This window comes from Delphinus delphis, chromosome 15 (genome assembly GCF_949987515.2).
Source record: "Delphinus delphis chromosome 15, mDelDel1.2, whole genome shotgun sequence".
Taxonomy (NCBI): Eukaryota; Metazoa; Chordata; class Mammalia; order Artiodactyla; family Delphinidae; genus Delphinus; species Delphinus delphis.
The window spans coordinates 14,141,055-14,161,209 of record NC_082697.1 but is presented as its reverse complement, the minus strand read 5'-3'; the positions used below and the strand labels follow the sequence as shown (position 1 = coordinate 14,161,209).

General features: G+C 39.8%; 2 protein-coding genes and 1 pseudogene across 2 annotated transcripts; all 3 read right to left on the bottom strand.

Annotated features, from left to right (window-relative positions):
- Window positions 1-1,488: 1,488 nt before the first annotated feature.
- Window positions 1,489-2,381, bottom strand: LOC132438463 (methylsterol monooxygenase 1 pseudogene; annotated as a pseudogene).
- A 10,669-nt stretch (window positions 2,382-13,050) lies between these two features.
- LOC138414287 (zinc finger protein 33B-like) lies at window positions 13,051-14,429 on the bottom strand. Its single transcript, XM_069541470.1, has one exon. The coding sequence runs from the start codon at window positions 14,300-14,302 to the stop codon at window positions 13,223-13,225; it is 1,080 nt and encodes a 359-aa protein (XP_069397571.1). The 5' UTR covers window positions 14,303-14,429; the 3' UTR covers window positions 13,051-13,222.
- A 15-nt stretch (window positions 14,430-14,444) lies between these two features.
- Window positions 14,445-19,627, bottom strand: LOC138414284 (putative zinc finger protein 487). Its single transcript, XM_069541453.1, has 5 exons — window positions 19,550-19,627; window positions 17,977-18,103; window positions 17,614-17,722; window positions 14,734-14,990; window positions 14,445-14,476 (listed from the first exon to the last, which is right to left on the bottom strand). The coding sequence occupies exons 1-5, from the start codon at window positions 19,625-19,627 to the stop codon at window positions 14,445-14,447; spliced, it is 603 nt and encodes a 200-aa protein (XP_069397554.1).
- Window positions 19,628-20,155: the final 528 nt, after the last annotated feature.

Sequence of the window (20,155 nt, the reverse complement as noted above, 5' to 3'; positions counted from 1 at the left end):
TGCAACTCACAGTCCATACAGAATAGCATTTCTCAACAGGGTCCTGCTGGCATTTTGGGTGGAACAATTGTTCATCATGTAAGACGGATCCCCACGCTGCAGGTTGCTTAGTGTCTTTCACTGCCGTCTACTAAATGCCAGTAGCATTCCTCCTCCATCACTATGACAATGCAAAACACCCCCACATTGGGAAGGGGTGCAGGATAGCCTCTGGTTGAGAGCCCACTGGTGTAGAAGATATACTCCAACAAAGAGAAAATAAATTTAGGAAGAAAATGTGTGATATAAGAAGCACAGGTAAGCAAGGAAACCAGAAAGGTTTATTTATTCATTTATTTAATCAAACAAAATCATTTGTTTTAATAGCTCCAAGTGCAAATACAGCAAGTCAGTACACAAAGTTTCAAGATACAGCTTTAAGTATAATGAAAACTTGATGTGCAAAAATGAAAGGGTACGTAGCAGAAATAAAGCCCAGTGTTTAAAAAATTCAAGTAACCTGAAAACCTTTAGACTAAAATAGTCTTTCATCAATTCAGAAATGCCTTAATTTATAGATAAGAGTAGTACATTGTAATCAAAAAGGACTTCTCAAAGAAAGAGAATCACCCCAAACTGGTCAGCTCCAGATAAGAGTAGAAATTCCCAGTGCTGGCTGTTTCAGAGTTAGCACTCCCTCACACTGTACAGATTGGTGTGGTTCAACCCATGGCATTTGATCTTTAAGCAAATTCCAAAAAAGTGTTTAAAGTTCAATGCTACTAAGAGTTCTTGAAATGGCCACTATATATTTAAAAGATTTGAAGAGGGCTTCCCTGGTGGCACAGTGGTTAAGAATCCGCCTGCCAGTGCAGGGGACACGGGTTCGAGCCCTGGTCTGGGAAGATCCCACAAGCCACGGAGCAACTAAGCCTGTGCACCACAACTACTGAGCCTGCGCTCTAGAGCCCGCGAGCCACAACTACTGAGCCCATGTGTTACAACTATTGAAACCCGCACGCCTAGAGCCCATGCTCCAAAACAAAGAGAAGTCACCACAATGAGAAACCCGTGCACCACAATGAAGAGTAGACCCCGCTCACTGCAACTAGAGAAAGCCCGCTCGCTCAGCAACGAAGACCCAATGCAGCCAAAAATAAATAAATAAAAGTAAATTTAAAAAATAAAATAAAATAAAATAAAATAAAAGGTTTGAAGACCAATTTCAGCTTCAGGCCTATAGTACAACTTGGGGAAAAGACCTACATTAATACTCCTTCCATTACTTAAATCCTTTTTGTGAGGTTAGCAACATGGCCTTTAAAGCTTCCTCAGAGAAACTGTACTTAAACATATAAAAGTTCCCACTAGGAAGATAATTAAAAGTTGTTAATGTATTTTTTATCACTTAGCAACCAAGACATGTTTATTTCCACTCCCCAGAAGCAATGTTAGCTACTAACTTCAATTCAGGAAATGTGTATCTTCAGGAAGGTTTATGTGAGATGTTTATTCAGTCTTTTTCTCAACCTTCATCTTCTCATTGTAGGCAGTAAATTGAGAGTCTGTTCCAAAAAGTCTATCCCACCATGTAAATGTCGAAACATAGTTTCCAATGAAGTTCATGTGGTGGAAATCCTGACTGCTGAGAACCAGCATAGAAAGGAATGAGACTTAAAGGGTTGAGAGGAATGTCATAACCACTATGGACATCAACAGTTTCTATCAAACTAATGGTCATCCAGGCCCAAGGAAGAAGAACATGATCACATAAAAGCATGATTCCAATGAAGAAATCCAGTTCCAAGAATTAGGGTTTCCAGAGGATGTACGTATACAGCTTCCATTCCAAATGGAGCCTGAAACTCATGATGAATTTTTTATGAATTTTTATGAATTTTATGAATATGATTATATAGTGTTTTGTGGTGTAAGAGCCTATGCAGGAAGTAGTGCCATGTATCCTCAATCACTGCACAGCCAAACCATCTTGCCAAAAGCATGTACCATCTTGGCATTGTTTGCCAATCATAAGGAGTATTGAAATACTCTGTAGAATAATAGGTTCCACAAATCAAAGGAAGCTGGATACAAAAGTGATTAAAGAGAAGTACTTTAAAACATTTCCATTGATTTCCCCACGTTTCTGGTTTATCCTTTTGAATTTTGTACTTTTTCATGTAAGGTATAAATTGAAACAAAAATGCAGGTAAACAGAACAAGAAACAAAGGACCTCATGAACTATGAGGCATCCCCATGTTGCCATCTGGAACTTTGTATAATTATTCAACATATAGTTCCAAGCATTTTTAAACGGTTCCTGCAGAGGATTCTCAGGTAAAAGTGACTCCACAGCCAAGGATGCTGAACTAAAGATGCTGATACTTTCATTTGTTGCCATTTTTCAAATCTCTGCAGACATCCTTATAATTCTGCGCACCGCTGGGAAAGGTTTATTTTTAAGTTTAAATAAATATCTTTACTTATAATAATTAACTAAAAGCTAAGATGATAACATGGGGTTGAGAGGTATGAAATCTGGGAAGGAGGTAGGAGAGAAAAGTAAAAGCATGCTAAGATTCTCATTTTATTTAGTGGGAAGATACAGATGTTAATTAACTCTAGATGTCGATTAAGAATATGCTTAACTATGTGTGTCAAAGATATAAAGATAATAGGAACAGAATATACATTTTCCAAGTCATCAGAAGAAAAATTGAGGACAAACAAAATGCTATCAACTAACCAAAAAGCAGGGGTGAAAGAGAAGCATGAAAACAGCATATGCAATAGAAAATCCATGGTAAATTGGTAGAACATGTGCAAATATATCAATAACCATAATAAATGTAAATCTATTACATTCACCGTTAAAAGACAAAGACTCTTGAGTTTAAAAAGTCAAACTGTGTGATGTTTTATAAGAGACAGCAAAAACAGGGCAATATAGAAAAACTGAAAATACTGAGATGGAAAAAGGTATTCCAGGCAAATGCCAGCAAAGGGAAAGCACCAATTTTAGCATTAGGTAAAATAGATTTCAAGGCAAAAATAATCAGTATGATTTGAAAAGACAAAAATAGATTTTGATGAAATATTTAATCTACCAATAAGTTTAGTCTTTGTGCTTATATGTGCCTAGTAACATAGAATTGAGATATATAATACTAAACCTGATAGAATTACAAGAAAAAACAACAAATCCACAGTTTTGTGAGAAACTTTAACTTACCTGTTAGAAATCCACAGAACGAGTAGTCAAAAAATCAAGTAAGGTGTTACCGTGATTAACAAGATGTATACAATAGATTTATATGGAGATGTTTTCCCTGTTCACACACACGTGATAACTTTTACAAAAATGGTCCTTATTTGAAATAATAGTTTTTTCCTTTTAACCCCCCTTCTCACTTTTCTCCTATTCTCATATTTTCTTTCCTCCCTTCCTATTTGTCTCTCCATCTGTACCATCTGCTTTTCCTCCTCCCAGGTAGCCTTGCTAGCAGATGTATTATATTCCTCTATATTTTTTCATGCTCATAAACTCAGATGCAAATGTATATACCTATGTAGATTTCTGTCCGTATCTCTTACAGAAATCGAACCGCAGTTTATAGTACATTTCTCTGCATCTTGCAGAGATGAAAGATAAAAGTTCCCTCAAGTCACTAGATAGAGGTTTAAGAAATTCTTTTTTAATGGCTGTGCGACATGTCATGATATAAATGTACCACAAAGTATTCAACTATTCTTCTGAGTAGACACTTTGTTTTTAGGGTTTTATTGCAATCATGTTGATTGTTGATGTGAATAACCACAGCTACATATATTCTGGTGCTTTGATTTCAATGGGATGGATTCCTGGGCATGAGATTGCTGGGTCAAAGAGTATGTGGAGTTGTTTTACTTTGATATACATTTTGCCAGATTGCTCTCCAACAAGGTCATCGCTACTGGAATGTGGTGAAGAGAGTCCCTTCCCAGCTTGTAGTAGATGTTATCATGCTCCCGATTGATTTGCTAGTGTGATGTGAGTAAAGTGATATCTCATTGTTATGTAATTTGCATTTCCCTGACTCCTAGGGAAGTTGAACATCTTTTTAGGTTTATTCACCATTTGGATTTGTTCTTCTATGAATAGTCTAGTGATAGTGTCTAGCCAGTTTAATGCTGATACTAATCTGCAGATGCTCTTTGTATATATAGATATTAACCCTTTATCTGTCATCTGCATTGCAGATGGGTCACAAGATCTGATTGAGGGCTAAGTAGGTATAGTGTTACAGGTGTTCTAAGATTTTAATGGTTTGATTTTTTAGATTTGTCTTTAACTCATTTGGAATTTATTTTTGTTTAAACGATGTGAAATAGGGTTCTGATTTTATTTCTTCAATCTCTACACTATCTGCTATACTATCCACTAGCTGCGTGTGACAATTACATTATTTGAAATGTGACTGGTCTGAATTGAAATGGGCTGTAAGTTTAAAATATACACCGGATTTCCAAGACTTCATATAAGAAAAAAGAATGAAAAATGTCTCTTTAATAACTTTTATATTGATTACATGTTGAAATCATAATATTTTGGATATATTGGATTACATAAAGTATTAAAATTAACTTCATATATTTCTTTTTTACTTTTTAATGTGTCCCAGAGAAAAATTTTAATTACATACACAGCTTACATTATATTCCCATTGCACAGCACTATTCCAGATCATCGGTCATGCCAGAACTATTTTTAAAATATTTTTGTTCTCTTTCACTTATCTTTTATCTGCCTCCTGAGAGGTGTATCTATTTAATTGCTTATAGTAGACATCTGTCTGATTCATCACTTCCCATCATCTTTTGAACAGCTTTTTTATATTTGGAGAAATTATTCATCAGAACTCAAATTCCCAGCCTCCCTCACCATTAGGATGTGTGTATTTGACCTTCATGGAATGAATGGGAAGTGAGCTACACGGGGAATCAGGTTCTACATGGAGTTTCCATTTCCATGGGTCCAGATGGCACAGGCAATGAGCTTTGACAGTGCAGCCCCAACAGTAGTTTCAAGGTCAAGGTCCTGGCTTTGGGAGGGTGGTGACAGCAGCAGCAGTTTCCTCATCAGGCAGAACTGGGTATGGTTCGGGGCATTGCTTAACCTTCAGTCTGGCTTTTCAGCCCTCACAATGACATAGTGAGCTACTCGATATCTCTTTAAACAACTTGCTTGCTCCTGAATCATCAGGATCAGCTTCTTTTGCAATATAGAACTCACTATAGAACCCTGACTGCTATACTGGGATGGTTTTCCTCCAAGAAGAGATTTGGGATTTATTTTTTCTTACTATTTAAAAAGTATCTTCCATCTTAACGATTTCTCTCTTCCTACTTTTTTTCAGCTTATTTTCTTGTTCTTTTTCTATTTCTCAAGGAGACTATTGTCTTATCCTGGGTTCCCCAGAAAATAGAGCCTGTGTCAAAAGTTTACATGCTAACACTTCACTGGGTTTGTGGAACAACAGAAACCAGGTTGAAGGAAAAAGTGAGGCAGGGAGGGAGGAGAGCAAAGGTAAGAGGCTGCATTCCTGAGAGGTTCACAGTTTTGTAACCAGTGTGGCTAATTCCTTGGGCTCACAGTACATCCTCAGAGAGGTTGTATGAACTCCTCTGTCTTAGAGCATCCCTCAGGAGGAGAAGGTGAGAAGAATTTATCCATTGGGTCCTTCCTGTCCCCCATCTCCTATGGTTCAAAGTCTGCCCCACAGGGCATTAACCTGATGCATCCAGGCAGTATTACCTGGCCTCTGGGGAAGCCAGAGCCTCCTGGACCAATCTGGCCACTGCATATAGTGGTCTGTCTCTCCCTTTCTGTCTGTGCTACTGTGGGGCTCCTCAGCCTGTAGTGCAGTCGATGGCAGAGGCCATGACCTGGCTTAATGACCAGGGAATAGCTTGCTGTTCCCTGTAGAGCCTCTCCATCTAGGAGTCAAGGCAAATGATTTAGGGGTGAGGTTGGTGAGTAGTGGGGTTGAGGGGGGAATGCCACAGAGATCTGTGGTGGTGCATAACCTAAGGGTAGCAATTCTACCCATTGCACCATACAGATCTGCTTTCACCCTCTTGTAACCTATGGAGCACATACAAGAACAAGATGCCCTCATTTCTTCTCTAAGAGGGAAGCTATAAGTCAGTCTTTCAAGGTGGTAGCTGTTCATTGAAGCAGGGCAGTGCCTGGGGACAGAGAGAGTAAGGGGGTGACAGGTGTGGAAGAAGAGTACGGTGTAGGGTGTGGCTATGGATCTGAGCAATGCTTAAATTGAATCACATAAAGTATCAAGTTCTTTCCATTTAGTGATGAAGTTACTTAAGGCTAAAAAATTTCCTTTGAAATTTTTTCTATCTCCCGTAAGTTTTCCAATGAAGAATTCTCCATTTCTTTGTTTTCTAGATAATTTGTAATTTCATTTTTCTTTCCTTTGATTCAAGTGTTCCCAAACAGTGTGTTTCTTAGATTTAATTTCCATGTAGTGAGCATATTTTGGTGACTTTAAAAACTATTTACTTCATTTTTATTGAATGATGAGCAGAGATGATAGCCTATGAAATATCTAATTTATTGAATTTTTCAAGATTTTCCTTATAGCCAAGTGGATGATAAATTTTAGTAAATGCTCATGTATGTATAAAAATGTACATTCTGTATTTGAAGAAACATTTATTTATTTGAGTTTGTAGATTGCCCTTATTCTTAAGTGATACATGCTTATGAGTGAAGGGTCACAATATTGGTAACTTATTTTCAAATGATTCAGAAAAAAATGTGTATATATGTATAAAAAGAGAGAGAGAAATAAAGCAAATATAGCAAAATCATAACAATTGGTGAATCTAAATGGTTCGTATAGAGATGTTTATTGTAGCATTCTTCTGCCTTTTCTGGGGATTTGAAATTTTACAAAATATAAAGGTGAAAATAAAATCCCTTTACTCTATTTTTAATAGGTGTCTCAGTGGGACCAAAATTAGACTTGAATATTCCATCTGCTATCTTTCCCTGGGACCTCTTCATTATTTTAAATCTTTTATTTGTTTTTCTAATAAAGTTATTTAAATCTGTAATTCTTCCTTTGAATTTTTGTTTGGTCACACTTCAAAGATTTTTATATTTTGTGTTCTCATTGTTATTCATTAAAATAATTTATAATTTCTATTCTGATTTTCTCTCTAACATGATGGTAGCTAAAAGAGTGAATTTTGGATATTCATGTCTATAGGGATCTTGGTGGTGGTGAGGTTTTTGTTTTTTCTTTGGCTATTCTTGTTGATGTGTTCTGGTTTCATTGCATTATAGTCTGTGAAATGGCCTATAGTATTTCTGCCTTTTGACTACAGTAAGTTCCCTACATACGAATGAGTTCCATTCTGAGAGCAAGTTCATAAGTCTAATTTGTTTGTAAGTCCAGCAAAGTTAGCTTACATACCCAGCTAACACAATTGGCTATACAGCACTGTAATGTAATAGGTTTATAATACTTTTCACACAAATAGTACATAAAAAACAAACACAAAAAATAAAACTTTTTTTTTTTTTTTTGCGATACGCGGGCCTCTCACTGCTGTGGCCTATCCCGCTGCGGAGCACAGGCTCCAGACGCGCAGGCTCAGCGGCCATGGCTCACGGGCCCAGCCGCTCCGCGGCATGTGGGATCCTCCCGGACCGGGGCACGAACCCGTGTCCCCTGCATCGGCAGGCGGACTCTCAACCACTGCGCCACCAGGGAAGCCCCAAAATAAAACATTTTTAATCTTACAGTACAGTACCTTGAAAAGTACAGTAGTACAGCACAACAGCTGGCATACAGGGGCTGGCATCAAGTGAACAGGCAAGAAGAGTTACTGAGGAAGGTGAGCTGCAATTTCACTCACGCCTGATGCTGATGGAACGCATGTTCACATCTTTGAAAGTTCTCAACTTGAAGGTTCGTATGTAGGGGACTTACTGTATACGGAAGTGTCCTATGAATTCTGGGGAAACGGTTGCTTGAATACATCCTTGCTGCCCTCATCTTTCAATTTAAAACCAGCTATTGAACATTTTTTGAGGCCAGCAGCTTTTTTGTTTTTGAGGCCAGCATTTTTTGAGGTTTTAGGGTAGAAGCAAGATCTAGTGATCTCTGGGGGCTAGTCTGAGTTCAGTGAGAGCCGGGCCACCAGAGGCCCAGGCCCCAGTAGGGACGGTCAGAAGGAAAGAGGTAACATCTGGGAACACTTGACTTACGCAAATCCAAGAACTTCCTGAGGGAGCTGTGTGCCTGCCCCTGTGAGTACTCTTCAGCCTTACTGCTCCAGTGCTCAGAAAGCCGAGGGGGAGTAAATCGGTGTGCTCAATCCTTTCTACCCTGGGAAAATGCCAGATGAGGAGACGAAGGAGCAGAGGGAGTCCTTCTGGGACCAGCGACCCACCAGCCGGAGCACTGCTGACCCAGAAGAGCAAAGACTGCTGGGCGGTCCATGACTCAAGAGCCTGACCTGCCGCAGGTCCCCAGCAGCTGAACACGCACCCCGGGGAGTCAGCGAAGGAAAATACCAACGTACCTGCGGGGTCTTCGAAATGAGAAAGAGAGAGAACTGGTGTATCACAGAGAACAGCCAGTACAAACCTACAGGAGAAGAGAGAAGGTAATCTGAACAGAAACTGACGATGAAAATGACACCGAAGGATCCACAGATACAGTGTGACGCGCATGCGCGCGCGCACATGCACAAACACACACACACTCATGTTCTGGATCGAAGGAAAATCTCATATTCAGACTAAACATTTCAGGAGATGAATCAAAGGAGAGGAAGGTTACTGGTGCAACTGGATGTGGAATACCAAATGGAGAAATAAAACACATCAAAAATTTCAAGAGATGGAAATGATGAGGTGAAATCAGAGAGGTTGGGGGGATGATGGAGGCAACCAAATACCTGTCTATTTGAATTATTCAATATTGGAATTATTATTATCGGAAAAATGGAAATTCATCAAATGGAAGACGTGGAAGGCAGGCAATAACGAAACAAAACAATGGAGGAAATTTTCCCTGAAATTTTTCCAACAAAGACCTGATCAGAAGATTTTAAGGGGTCACTGAATTCCAAACAGAGCTTCTCCCCACCCCACCCCCCAAAAAAACGAACACCAAGTATACATATAAAGCTTACCAACCTCCAGAGAGGGAAAATAAGTAACTTACAATGAAAATCAGTGAGGCTGGCATTGGACTTCTCATCTGCGATACTGGAAATAAATGATGATGTAATAATATCTACAGACTTTTGAGGGGAAAAGGGAATCCTAAAGGAAGACTAATAATAATACGGGACTATAAATACTGAAGGATCTCAGCCTGGTACTTGGGGAGGGGCAGGTGGAGAGGAAAAAATTAAAGCATTTAAATCTCTTTGGGGCTTGGGGAGCATGATGTAAAAGAATTACAATCGGTCTTTTTTTTTCCTTTTTTTTTGCGTTACGCGTGCCTCTCACTGTTGTGGCCTCTCCCATTGCGGAGCACAGGCTCCAGACACGCAGGCTCAGCGGCCATGGCTCACGGGCCCAGCCGCTCCGTGGCATGTGGGGTCTTCCCAGACTGGGGCACGAACCCGTGTCCCCTGCCTCGGCAGGCGGACTCTCAACCACTGCGCCACCAGGGAAGCCCAATCGGTCATCTTAATGTGAAGAAATAGATGGTGTTTTTCATATAATGGAAGATTATATAATTGTGATTATGTATTTTTTTTCTGAATATGAAAAAGAAAAGGTAATTGCTAGCTCTATAGAACACCAAAATCTAAAAGAAAAACAGAGGGAATTCCCTGGCTGTCCAGTGGTTAGGACTCCACGTTCTCACTGCCAAGGGCCCGCATTCAATCCCTGGTCGGGGAATTAAGATTCCACAAGCTGTGAGGCCCAGCCAAAGAAACCCCAAACAACAACTACAAAAAACCCTCATTAAACTGTATACTTAATAGGTGTGTAATTTGTTGTATGTAAATTATACTTAAAAAAAAAAAAAGAAAAACAGATAATAAATGGCCATATTATCAAGCCAGAAAAACAAGAAAAAGGAAGAGAAATAACAAAGTAAATAAATAGTAAGCTCGAATTAAAATGGAAGGAATAAAATAAAATATATCCATTTTTACAGTAATCTCAAAGGGACTGAATTGTCCTATTAAAACGCAAGGTGTGCTAAATAGGATTAGAGAACAAAACCCAGGCATATGCTACTGTTAGGAATCCTGTATCAGCCAGAAATGCGTGTAACAGAAACCTGAATCACAGTGGTTTAAACATATGAGAAATTTGTTTTTCCTTGTGTAACAAGAGGTAGGTGCAAAGCTAGGGCAGCTGCTCAGAAAAGCTCTAATCTCTACTGTCAATTCTAGATTCCCCTCACCCTTGGCACCTCTGCTGGATATGGTGGCTTACCTGGTGGTGTGACCTTCAACCCTCATTCCTAAAGGATCTGAGCCCTTCCTGGTAACTATGCTGTTCTCAGTTTGAGGCCATGATGGATGGATATGTCCATTTACCATCAAAATTGGGCACCTCCTCCATATCCCAAGCTCAGGCTTCTTCCTCCTCTGTCAACTGGTCATAAGGAACCCACTTCCCACTGCATACAGCCATAGGTTTTTTTTTCTTTTGGCAGTGCCAAGTGGCTTGTGGGACCTTAGTTCCCTCACCAGGGATTGAACCCGGGCCCCCAGCACTGGAAGCTTGGAGTCCTAGCCACTGGACAGCCAGGGAATTCCCTCAGCCATAGGTTTAAGCCAAGGAGCAGGCAACAGGTGGATGAAATGGGGGTCAGGGTTGCTTACTCACTCAGCTTGCTTGTGCCATCTGGCCCTCCTCTGCTCAATCTTGGCAACTCCGGTGGGAGGGTGAGGGCATGCGGCATCTCTGAAGAAGTCCTCCCAGGAGAGACTCCTTTTGAATCACTGAAAGTGGTGTCTCTCAGAGGAGTCAGAAAGGGGCAGAGGGACATTCTGAACAATGACAAGACCTCCAGTTAGGAATTGTTGAGGTTGGACACTGCCATGGCAGTCCCCAAATTATAGGAGAAAGAATTATGCTACGTGTCCCTAACTTCAGGTGTGGTACAACGATGGCATCTTCTCTTCATTCATCTCCCCTTATTCCAGTGTTTCCCAACCTTTATTTTTTTAAGTTATAGCTCCTCCAAGGGGACTTTTTAGATATTATTTTTCCTAATTGTCCTCCCCATAAAAATTTAATACCACAGATATACTGCGTATCTATTTATGTAATATGGTCCTTTGAGGGCCACAAACCATTGTAATAGCTAAGAATTTTTTCAGGCTTCAAGAACAAACTTTCACCCCCTTGGGGGCAATATTGCCCCTGTTGAGAATGCATGTCTATTCCGTTAAGAAAAAACTAAAGCAGGAAGGAAAAAAGCAGTATTATAATTTAAATTATCTGATATGTTTTTTTGACAGAAACGCAGTGACACACGTAACTGTGAAAAATGTCTCCCCAGCACTGTGCATTAATGTGGGTTAATGAAAATGGGTGGCTGAAATGAGGAGAGTGGGGATTGGAAGGCAGACCGCTTTCAGCCGGAGCAGAGACGTGGTGGAGTCTTTCATGTGCGACTAGAGCCCTCTGCTGGCCATTTTGGGAACATACCCTAGTAAATTTAATGTAGCCCATTCATTTACCTTCTATTTCCCCAGCATCCCTAACGTGTCATTGATGAGCTCTAGGCTTGGGTTTGAGGCTCAGCAAGGTTTAATAACCTTATGAGAAAAGGTTATTAAAGCCAGAACCACACAGTGGTAAGTGGTAAAGCTGGCATTCAAAGTCAGGTTTGTCTGAATCCAAAGCCCATACTTTCCTCCTCAGGAGGTTGAGTTTCATTTATTTATTCACCTATAGCTGTCCAACTGCTCCAGCACCATTTGTTGAAGTCTATTCTCCTCCACTGAATTCCTTCTGCACCTTTGTAAAAAACCAGTTGGGCATATTTGTATGGGTCTATTTCCCATATAAAGCTTCCTCCCTAATTGTAAGCCCCTCCTTCCTCCATAGATGTAACTGCTATCCTAGATTTTCTGTTAACCATCCACTGGCTTTCCTTTGTAGTTTTACTGCTTATATATGTATCTCTCAACAGTGTACTGCTGAATTCTTTGTTTTTGAACTTTATATAAATGCAATAATATGGTATTTATATTTTCCTTTTTTATTAAACATTATTGTTTTAAGATAACAATCATGATGTGTATAACTGAGCTTCATTTTCATTGGTGTATGTTATTCCCATTGTATAAACATACCAATATTCATCTAGTCTATTGTTAATGGACATTTGCTACTTTCTCTTTTTTTCAATTGTCATTACAAAACCCTGAAAGGTTGCAATGAACCTTCTTGTACATGTTTGTTGGTGCAGATGTGCAAGAGTTTCTTTAGGGCAAGGTTTTCCTGTGATGGAGTTGCTGGCATCCTGGATGAGCCCCTTCTCCTGTCCTTTCTCTGACATGGTGCAGGGTATTGCGTATCTTTGGTCCTCCCACACACTAAGTGCCTGAAGCACCGTCAGTCATAGTGACAACGAATCACCCCAGTATTTCCAAACACCCTTTAGAACGCCCAGTTGTTTTAGGGTATGTATCTAGAAGTACAATTGTTGAGGCACACATTATGTCACTGTTCAATTTTCACTTACATACTGTATTGTTGAGATTCAGAGAGAGGTGGGTTCCCTATGTAAATCCAACATACACGTAATTCATGTTATATAACACACTCATGCACTATATACCTATCCATATACTTCAGAAGGTCTTCACATATATATTTAACACTGCTGTGCCAATGACCTTAACTTATTCCCGACAAAAGCTCCACTTTCACATTCTATTAAGAACTGAATATTTTATTATCTTTTTTTGTAACAAGTTTGGTATCACATCTGAAATACGACTTCTATTTCCACAAGAACATTCTCCCACAAGAACATTTTTATCCATATCCCTTAAAATAATACATTTGCCCTCCATATTTTTGAATACTTCTTGAGAGCTTTCACACAATCAAAGCATACAATAGAGAGCTCCTATTTCGCTCCTATGTTACTTCTGTAATTCCAATTAGCTCTAACCTGTTGATAAAGACTTTCCTACATGTGTTGACATCTAAGCAGTTCTGTCCTATGATTTTGCTGATGTTCAATGGCTATGAACTGCAGAGGATGGCTTCTGCACGTGGAGAGTGTTGGTGGGAGTTTTCTTCTTATGTTTTTTTCTTTGATGTTTGGTGAGGGCTGACCTCTGGCTGAAGGTTTTTCTACATTCATTACATTCATAGGGTTTTTCCCCTGTGTGAATTCTCTGATGTTTTGTGAGGGCTGACTTTTCATAGAAGGTTTTCCCACATTCGGGACATCTGTAGGGTTTCTCTCCTGTATGAGTTCTCTGATGTACAATGAGGTTGGATTTCACGCAGAAAGATTTCCAGCATTCATTACATTTATAGAGTTTCTCTCCTGTGTGGGTCCTTTGATGTTGAGTAAGGTTTGACTTAACACAGAAGGTTTTCCCACATTCATTACATTTATAGGGTTTCTCTCCCGTGTGAGTTCTCTGATGTACGGTGAGGGCTGACTTCTGACAGAAGGATTTTCCACATTCACGACATTTGTAGGGTTTTTCTCCTGTGTGAGTTCTCTGATGCTCAGTGAGGTTGGACTTTACAAAAAAGGACTTCCCACATTCACTACATTCATAGGGCTTTTTTCCTGTGTGCACACTCTGATGTTGAGAAAGGTCTGTTTTCTTAGGGAAGCTGTCCCCACATTTATTACAGTCATAGGTTTTCTTCCCTTTGTGAGCCCTCTGATTTTGAGTGAGGTGTGATTTCTTATTTAAGACCCTCCCACTTTCACTACACTCATTATTTGGTTCCCCCAAGCACATTCTCTGATGTTGACTGAGTTTCAACGTCTTGTGGGAGGATTTCTCACACTTACTACCTTTAAAGCTTTTCTTGCTCGTGTTAATTCTCTGCTTTAGAGCGAGGCAGGACTCCTTTTTCACAGCTTTCTCACTATCATTACACTTACTGGGTTTTTCCGTTGTGTGAGTTCTCAGATGTTGAGTCAGGTGTGGCTTTTTGTGGAAGGATTTCCCACACTGGTTACAGTCATAGATTTTCTCTTCTGTATCAGTTCGTTCATTTTGAGTGTGGGATGACTTCTGCAAGGCTTCCTCACTTCTGTTATACTCATCACGTTTTCCTCCTGTGTGCATTCTCTGATGTTGAGTAAGGTTCGACTTCTCGCTAAAAGATTTCCCCAATTTGTTACATTCACAGTGAGCTCTCTGATGTGCACGTTTTGACTTCAAGCATGAGGATTTCCTATTTTTACTGGATTCGTGTGGTTTCCTTTCCTTAAGAGTTCTTGGACAAGCACCAAGCTTTAACTTTTGGAGGAAGGCTTGTCCATATTTGTTACCTTCAGAGGGTTTCTCTCTTGTATGAGCTCTCTTACATGCAACAAAGGCTGTTTTTCTGTGAAAAGCTTTCTCACAATGATTATATTCAAGACATTGCTCCAAAGCTGAATTCTTCTGACACTGAATAAAGTCCTCAATTTGTCTGTGGGATTTCCTCTTTTGATCATTTTCACTGGGCTTGTTCCCTGTATGGGTTTTCTCATTCACAGTAGTAAGGAATCCACATCCATTGAAATCATTAGATATTTTTCTCACACTGCTTCTATTACTAATAACTAATTCAAAAACACTTTTCAAGTTTGTTACAAATGGGTCACATTGATGGGATATTTTTTTTGAGGGCACTGGATTTGTGGTCATATTAAGTGTTTCTCTGAAGGTCTTATTTCTATCCTCAGTCAATGTTTTGTTGTTGATGAATAAACCTTGCCTCAAATACTTGTCTTCATTTTCTTGGCTTATCTCTTCCATGTTATTGGTTCTTTGGACTTATAGAAATATAAAAAATTAACATACATTATAAATCTTAACACATTTCTTAAGGAATAGGCTTGTATACAAATGCCCTAAGTTAAGTTAATTCTTAGGTTTCAGACACAGTCTCCTGGGATGAAAGAACTTCTAAGCACATATTTATCCTACTCTTTTAGTTGGTACATGAAAACAAAAACAAAAATACATATTGCAGTAGAAAAAGGGAGAGAAAGCTGAAAATTAATACTAGAAGCTTTGGCTTGTTACAAAAATTACCTCAAAATGGATGGAGAGTTTGAAATAAAACACAAGGAATGGTGAAGTGAGTCCAAAGGATGTCAGGAAAACAAGTGATCCAAGGATGGAGGGTATTAAAAGAATGGGGCAAAGATAAGGGACACTGAATAGGGAGACAAGGAAGACTAAAGGGTGATCAAGGGAAGGGTCAGGGCAAAGATAGAGGATAAGCCATGTTTGCATATCATTTGATTCTATCAGAGCTAATCAATAGTTATTTGTCTTGACTGACAACTCTACTTTTCCCTCTTTCAATCTGCTGACGTACTGTACCAAATGACTGTGCCCTGTCACAATACTAATTTTTAATTTCACTTTTAAAATACTGAAGTATAATTGATTTACAATATTGTGTTAATTTTAGGTGTACAGCAAAGTGATTCGGTTATGCATGTACATATGTATATACCTATATGCTTTTTTCGATTCTTTTCCATTATAGTTTAATACAAGATATTGAATATAGTTCCCTGTGCGATACAGTAAAACCTTGTTGTTTAATTCTACTTTCACATCATTTTTTATTCCTCTCTGATTTCTCTTTTTTTGTGAGAACTCAAGCACCTGGCTATTCGACTTGGTCTTAGGACCTTTATTAATCTTTGTCTTAAAATTTTTTGGCTATGAGTGATTATTATTATCTTCTACTATTTTCATTTTATGCAATAACATTGGTTATATGCTTAAAAACTTAAGACTTCTCTGTAGCAGATAAAACAAATAGAGGCCGATATGCTAGCAAGAAAAATCTGATATTGGATTTTCATACTTAGACTTTATACTAGATTTTTATACCTAAATTCACAACACATGTTCAACTGATCATCCCACAAGCCTACAGTATTGTCAGCTCCTATCAGACCAGGGTATTTAATTCCATCAATTGTGTGTTTCCAACAACAAATACACTCTCATGGTCTTCACTTAGCACATATTATGTCCTTAGCTCTACTCAGAACCTAGATATCCTTCAGAGTAATGCTACTATTCCACTGTTAAAAAAAAATCTCAACACTTTAAGTTCCATTTGTGGTAAAATCGCCAAGTAAATACTGTCTGCATAATATGTTCTAACTCTATTTCCACAGCTACGTTACTTTCTCTCTATTTCTGTGAACAAGCCTGACTTTAATTGCTTTTGGCAGTTTTTCCACTTTTTTTTAAAGTTTGGGATTTCAGCTGCCTCGAACCTATAAGAAAAATGGAATTGACATTAAATTTTTTTTCCTTGTGGCCTTTGGATAATTTGCAGGGGGAAAAAAAGGGCGATGCTGACTACATTTGCATCTGCATATTGGGAATTCACTCTTTCCTTCTAAAAAACACTTTTTTTCACGTGGCTCCTGAGAAACCCCTGACTCCTGATTCTCCCTCTACCATAGTGGGTGCTCCTTCTTGGTCTCTTTTGCTAGAGCCCTATGTCTCCGTGACCTCCAAATGTAATGCTCAAGGGTGCAGTCCCTGACCTCTTCTCTTACCTACTATCTTACTCAGAGTAGAATTCAGTCTTACCAGGCCTATAAAGCTTTGCCTGTAGCTAACTCTCTGACATCATCTGCTGTTTTCTCCTCACTGAACCCTCTCCGGTCCCACCAACTTCCCTGCTGTTCTCTGACTACACCAGGCATGCTCCTGTCTCACAGTCTTGGCATCTGCTGTTTCTTGATCTGGAATCTCTCAGATAACCCGTCGCTCACTCCATCCCTTCATTCAAGACTCCATTCTACTCTCCTGTTCAACTGTCCACCTCCTCAAAGGGGCCTTCCCTGACTTCCTTTTGAAAAAGGACTCCCTGTCAGTCTCCATCCCCTTCATCTGACTTTAATTTATCAGAGTACCAATTACTACCAGACATGTTACATATGGATCTGCTATTTGGATCTACTGACAGGAGCAGAGACTTTGCTTTGTATCTCCTGTGACTTAGAACATGACTGGTGCATAGCTGGTGCTTCGTAAATATTTATTGAATCAAATGATCCATCAACAAATGCATATTTACAGAACATTTGGCACAGGAGGGAACGTAAAGGATAGCCATTATTGCACAGAGAGAAAAACAGAGAAATAAAGGTCTAGGATGAGGAAGGCAGCAACTGGATTCTACAAAAACCAAGCGAATCTCTCTATAAAAGTCAAACAGAAAACAAAGAGCATTTATATATGAGAGTGATATATGGAGGCTTAATATCTAAGGTATGGTAGTCATCTGCCTTTAGTCACTCCTAAAAGTCTGGAGCCTCTAAAAGAGATTCCTAAAACCCATTTCAAAGATATTACCCCCTGAACTGGCCACTTTGGATCCAGTTTCCCCTGGCTGCCTTCCAGGTGACCGCATTAACTCACCTGGGTGGCTCTCACTTGGGAGTTGTCCCTTTAATATCCACGGTTCTTCTTCTTGTTCCAACTTGAGTATCAGCTCAGGTTTGGAAACACAGTGACCTGTTGTGGGAAACGACATGGGACTTGGCAAAGTTGCTTAGGAGTCAATCCCTTTGAAGAATCAGAAGGGAGAAGCTTTAGGAGCTGTAGAATGATGGGGACCCTTTCACTAGGGAGGTGAGAATACAATATCCTTTCAAGTTCCCTAAAAGGTTTTTGAATCCAAAACCTCATGTGCATGATGCGCCACAGTGACTTGGTTCCTAAGACAGGAAATGCATGCTGTTGGGAGCTGCACGGGAAGCTGGGCTTACCCAGGGACACCAGGTGCCCGTAGTTCTCCAGCATCACATCCCTGTACAGGAGCCTCTGAGCACGGTCCAGCAACTGCCACTCCTTCTGGGTGAAGTCCAATGATACATCCTCGAACAACACCGATCCCTGTAATAGCCCAAGGCTGCTCAGTCTGCAGTGCTCAAGACCAGATGGCACGGGAAATATGTAGGGGGTACTGATCCTACCGTATTCACTGTAAAGAGTTGCCCAGAAAATGTTATAAAGGTCGTCTACCACATACCTTCCATCATGTTATACAGGCAGACCCCAGAGATATTGCAGGTTTGGTTCCAGACTACTGCAATTGAGTCACACGAATTTTGGGGGGTTTCTCAGTGCATATAAACATTATATTCATGCTATTTACTAAGCGTGCAATAGCATTATATCTAAAAAAGCAATGTACATGCCTTAATTTAAAAACACTTTATTGCTTAAAAAATGCTAACAATCGAGCCTTCAGCAAGTTGTAATCTTTTTGCTGGTGGAGGGTCTAGCCGTGATGTTGGTGGCTGATCAGGGTGGTGGCTGCTGAGAGCTGAGGTGACCATGGCAATTTCTTAAAATAAGACAACAATGAATTTTGCCACATTGATTGATTCTTCCTTTCATGAACGATTTCTCTTTAGCATGCAATGTTGTTTGATAGCATTTTACCCACAGTAGGACTTGTTTCAAAATTGGAGTCAATCCTCTTAAACCCTGCCACTGCTTTATCAACTAAGTATGCATAATATTCTAAATCCTTTGTTGTCATTTCAACAATCTTTGCAGCATCTTTCCCAGGAGTAGATTCCATCTCAAGGAACCACTTTCTTTGCTCGTCCAAAAGATGCAACTCCTCATCTGCTAAAGTTTTATCATGAGATGGCAGCAATTCAATCACATCTTCAGGCACCACTTCTAATTTTAATCCTATTGCTATTTCCACCACCTCTGAAGTTACTTCCTCCACTGAAGTCTTGAACTCCTCAAAGTCATCCTTGGGGGTTAGAATCAACTTCTTCCAAACTCTTGTTAATGTTGATATGTTGACTTCTTCCCATGAATCACAAATGTTCTTCATGGCATCTAGAATGGTAAATGCTTTCCAAAACATTTTCAATTTATTTTGCCCAGATCCATCAGAGGAATACCCATCTACAGCAGCTATCACCTTATTTTTTTAATTAATTAATTAATTTATTTTTGGCTGCTTTGGGTCTTTGTTGCTGTGCGTGGGCTTTCTCTGGTTGCAGCGAGCAGGGAGTACTTTTTCAATGAGAAGTACAGACTTCTCATTGTGGTGGCTTCTCTTGTTGCAGAGCACGGGCTGTAGGCATGCAGGCTTCAGTAGTTGTGGCACATGGGCTCAGCAGTTGTGGCTCACGGGCTCTAGAGCGCAGGCTCAGTAGTTGTGGCACATGGGATTAGTTGCTCTGCGGCATGTGGGATCTTTCTGGACCAGGGCTTGAACCTGTGTCCCCTGCATTGGCAGGCGGATTCTTAACCACTGCACCACCAGGGAAGCCCAGTTATCACCTTATGAAGTGTACTTCTTAAAGAAATTACTCCTTGCTCCATGAGCTGCACAATGCATGTTGTGTTAGCAGGCATGAGAACCACATTAATGTCATCGTCCATCTCCATCATAGCTACTGAGTGACCTGGTGCATTGTCAATGAGCAGTAATATTTTGAAAGGAATCTTTTTTTGGGGGGGCAGTGGGTCTCAACAGTGGGATTAAAATATTCAGAAAACCATGTTATAAACAGATGTGCTGGCATCCAGGCTTTGTTGTTCCATTTATAGAGCCCAGGCAGAGTAGATTTAGCATAATTCTTAAGGGTCCTAGGATTTTCAGAATGGTAAATGAGCATTGGCTTCAACTTCAAGTCACCAGCTGCATTAGCCACTAACAAGAGAGTCAGCCTGTCCTTTGAAGCCAGGCACTGACTTCTCCTCTCTAGCTATGAAAGTCCTAGATAGCAGCTTCCTGACCTCTCTCAGCCTTCATAATACTGAAGAGAGTTACAGTCTTTCTCTAGATTAGTCTTTGGCTTAAGGAAATGTGGCTGCTTTGATCTTCTATCCAGACCACTAAAACTTTCTCCGTATCAGCAATAAGGCTGTTTCGCTTTCTTATCATTTGCGTGTTCACTGAAGTAGCACTTTTAA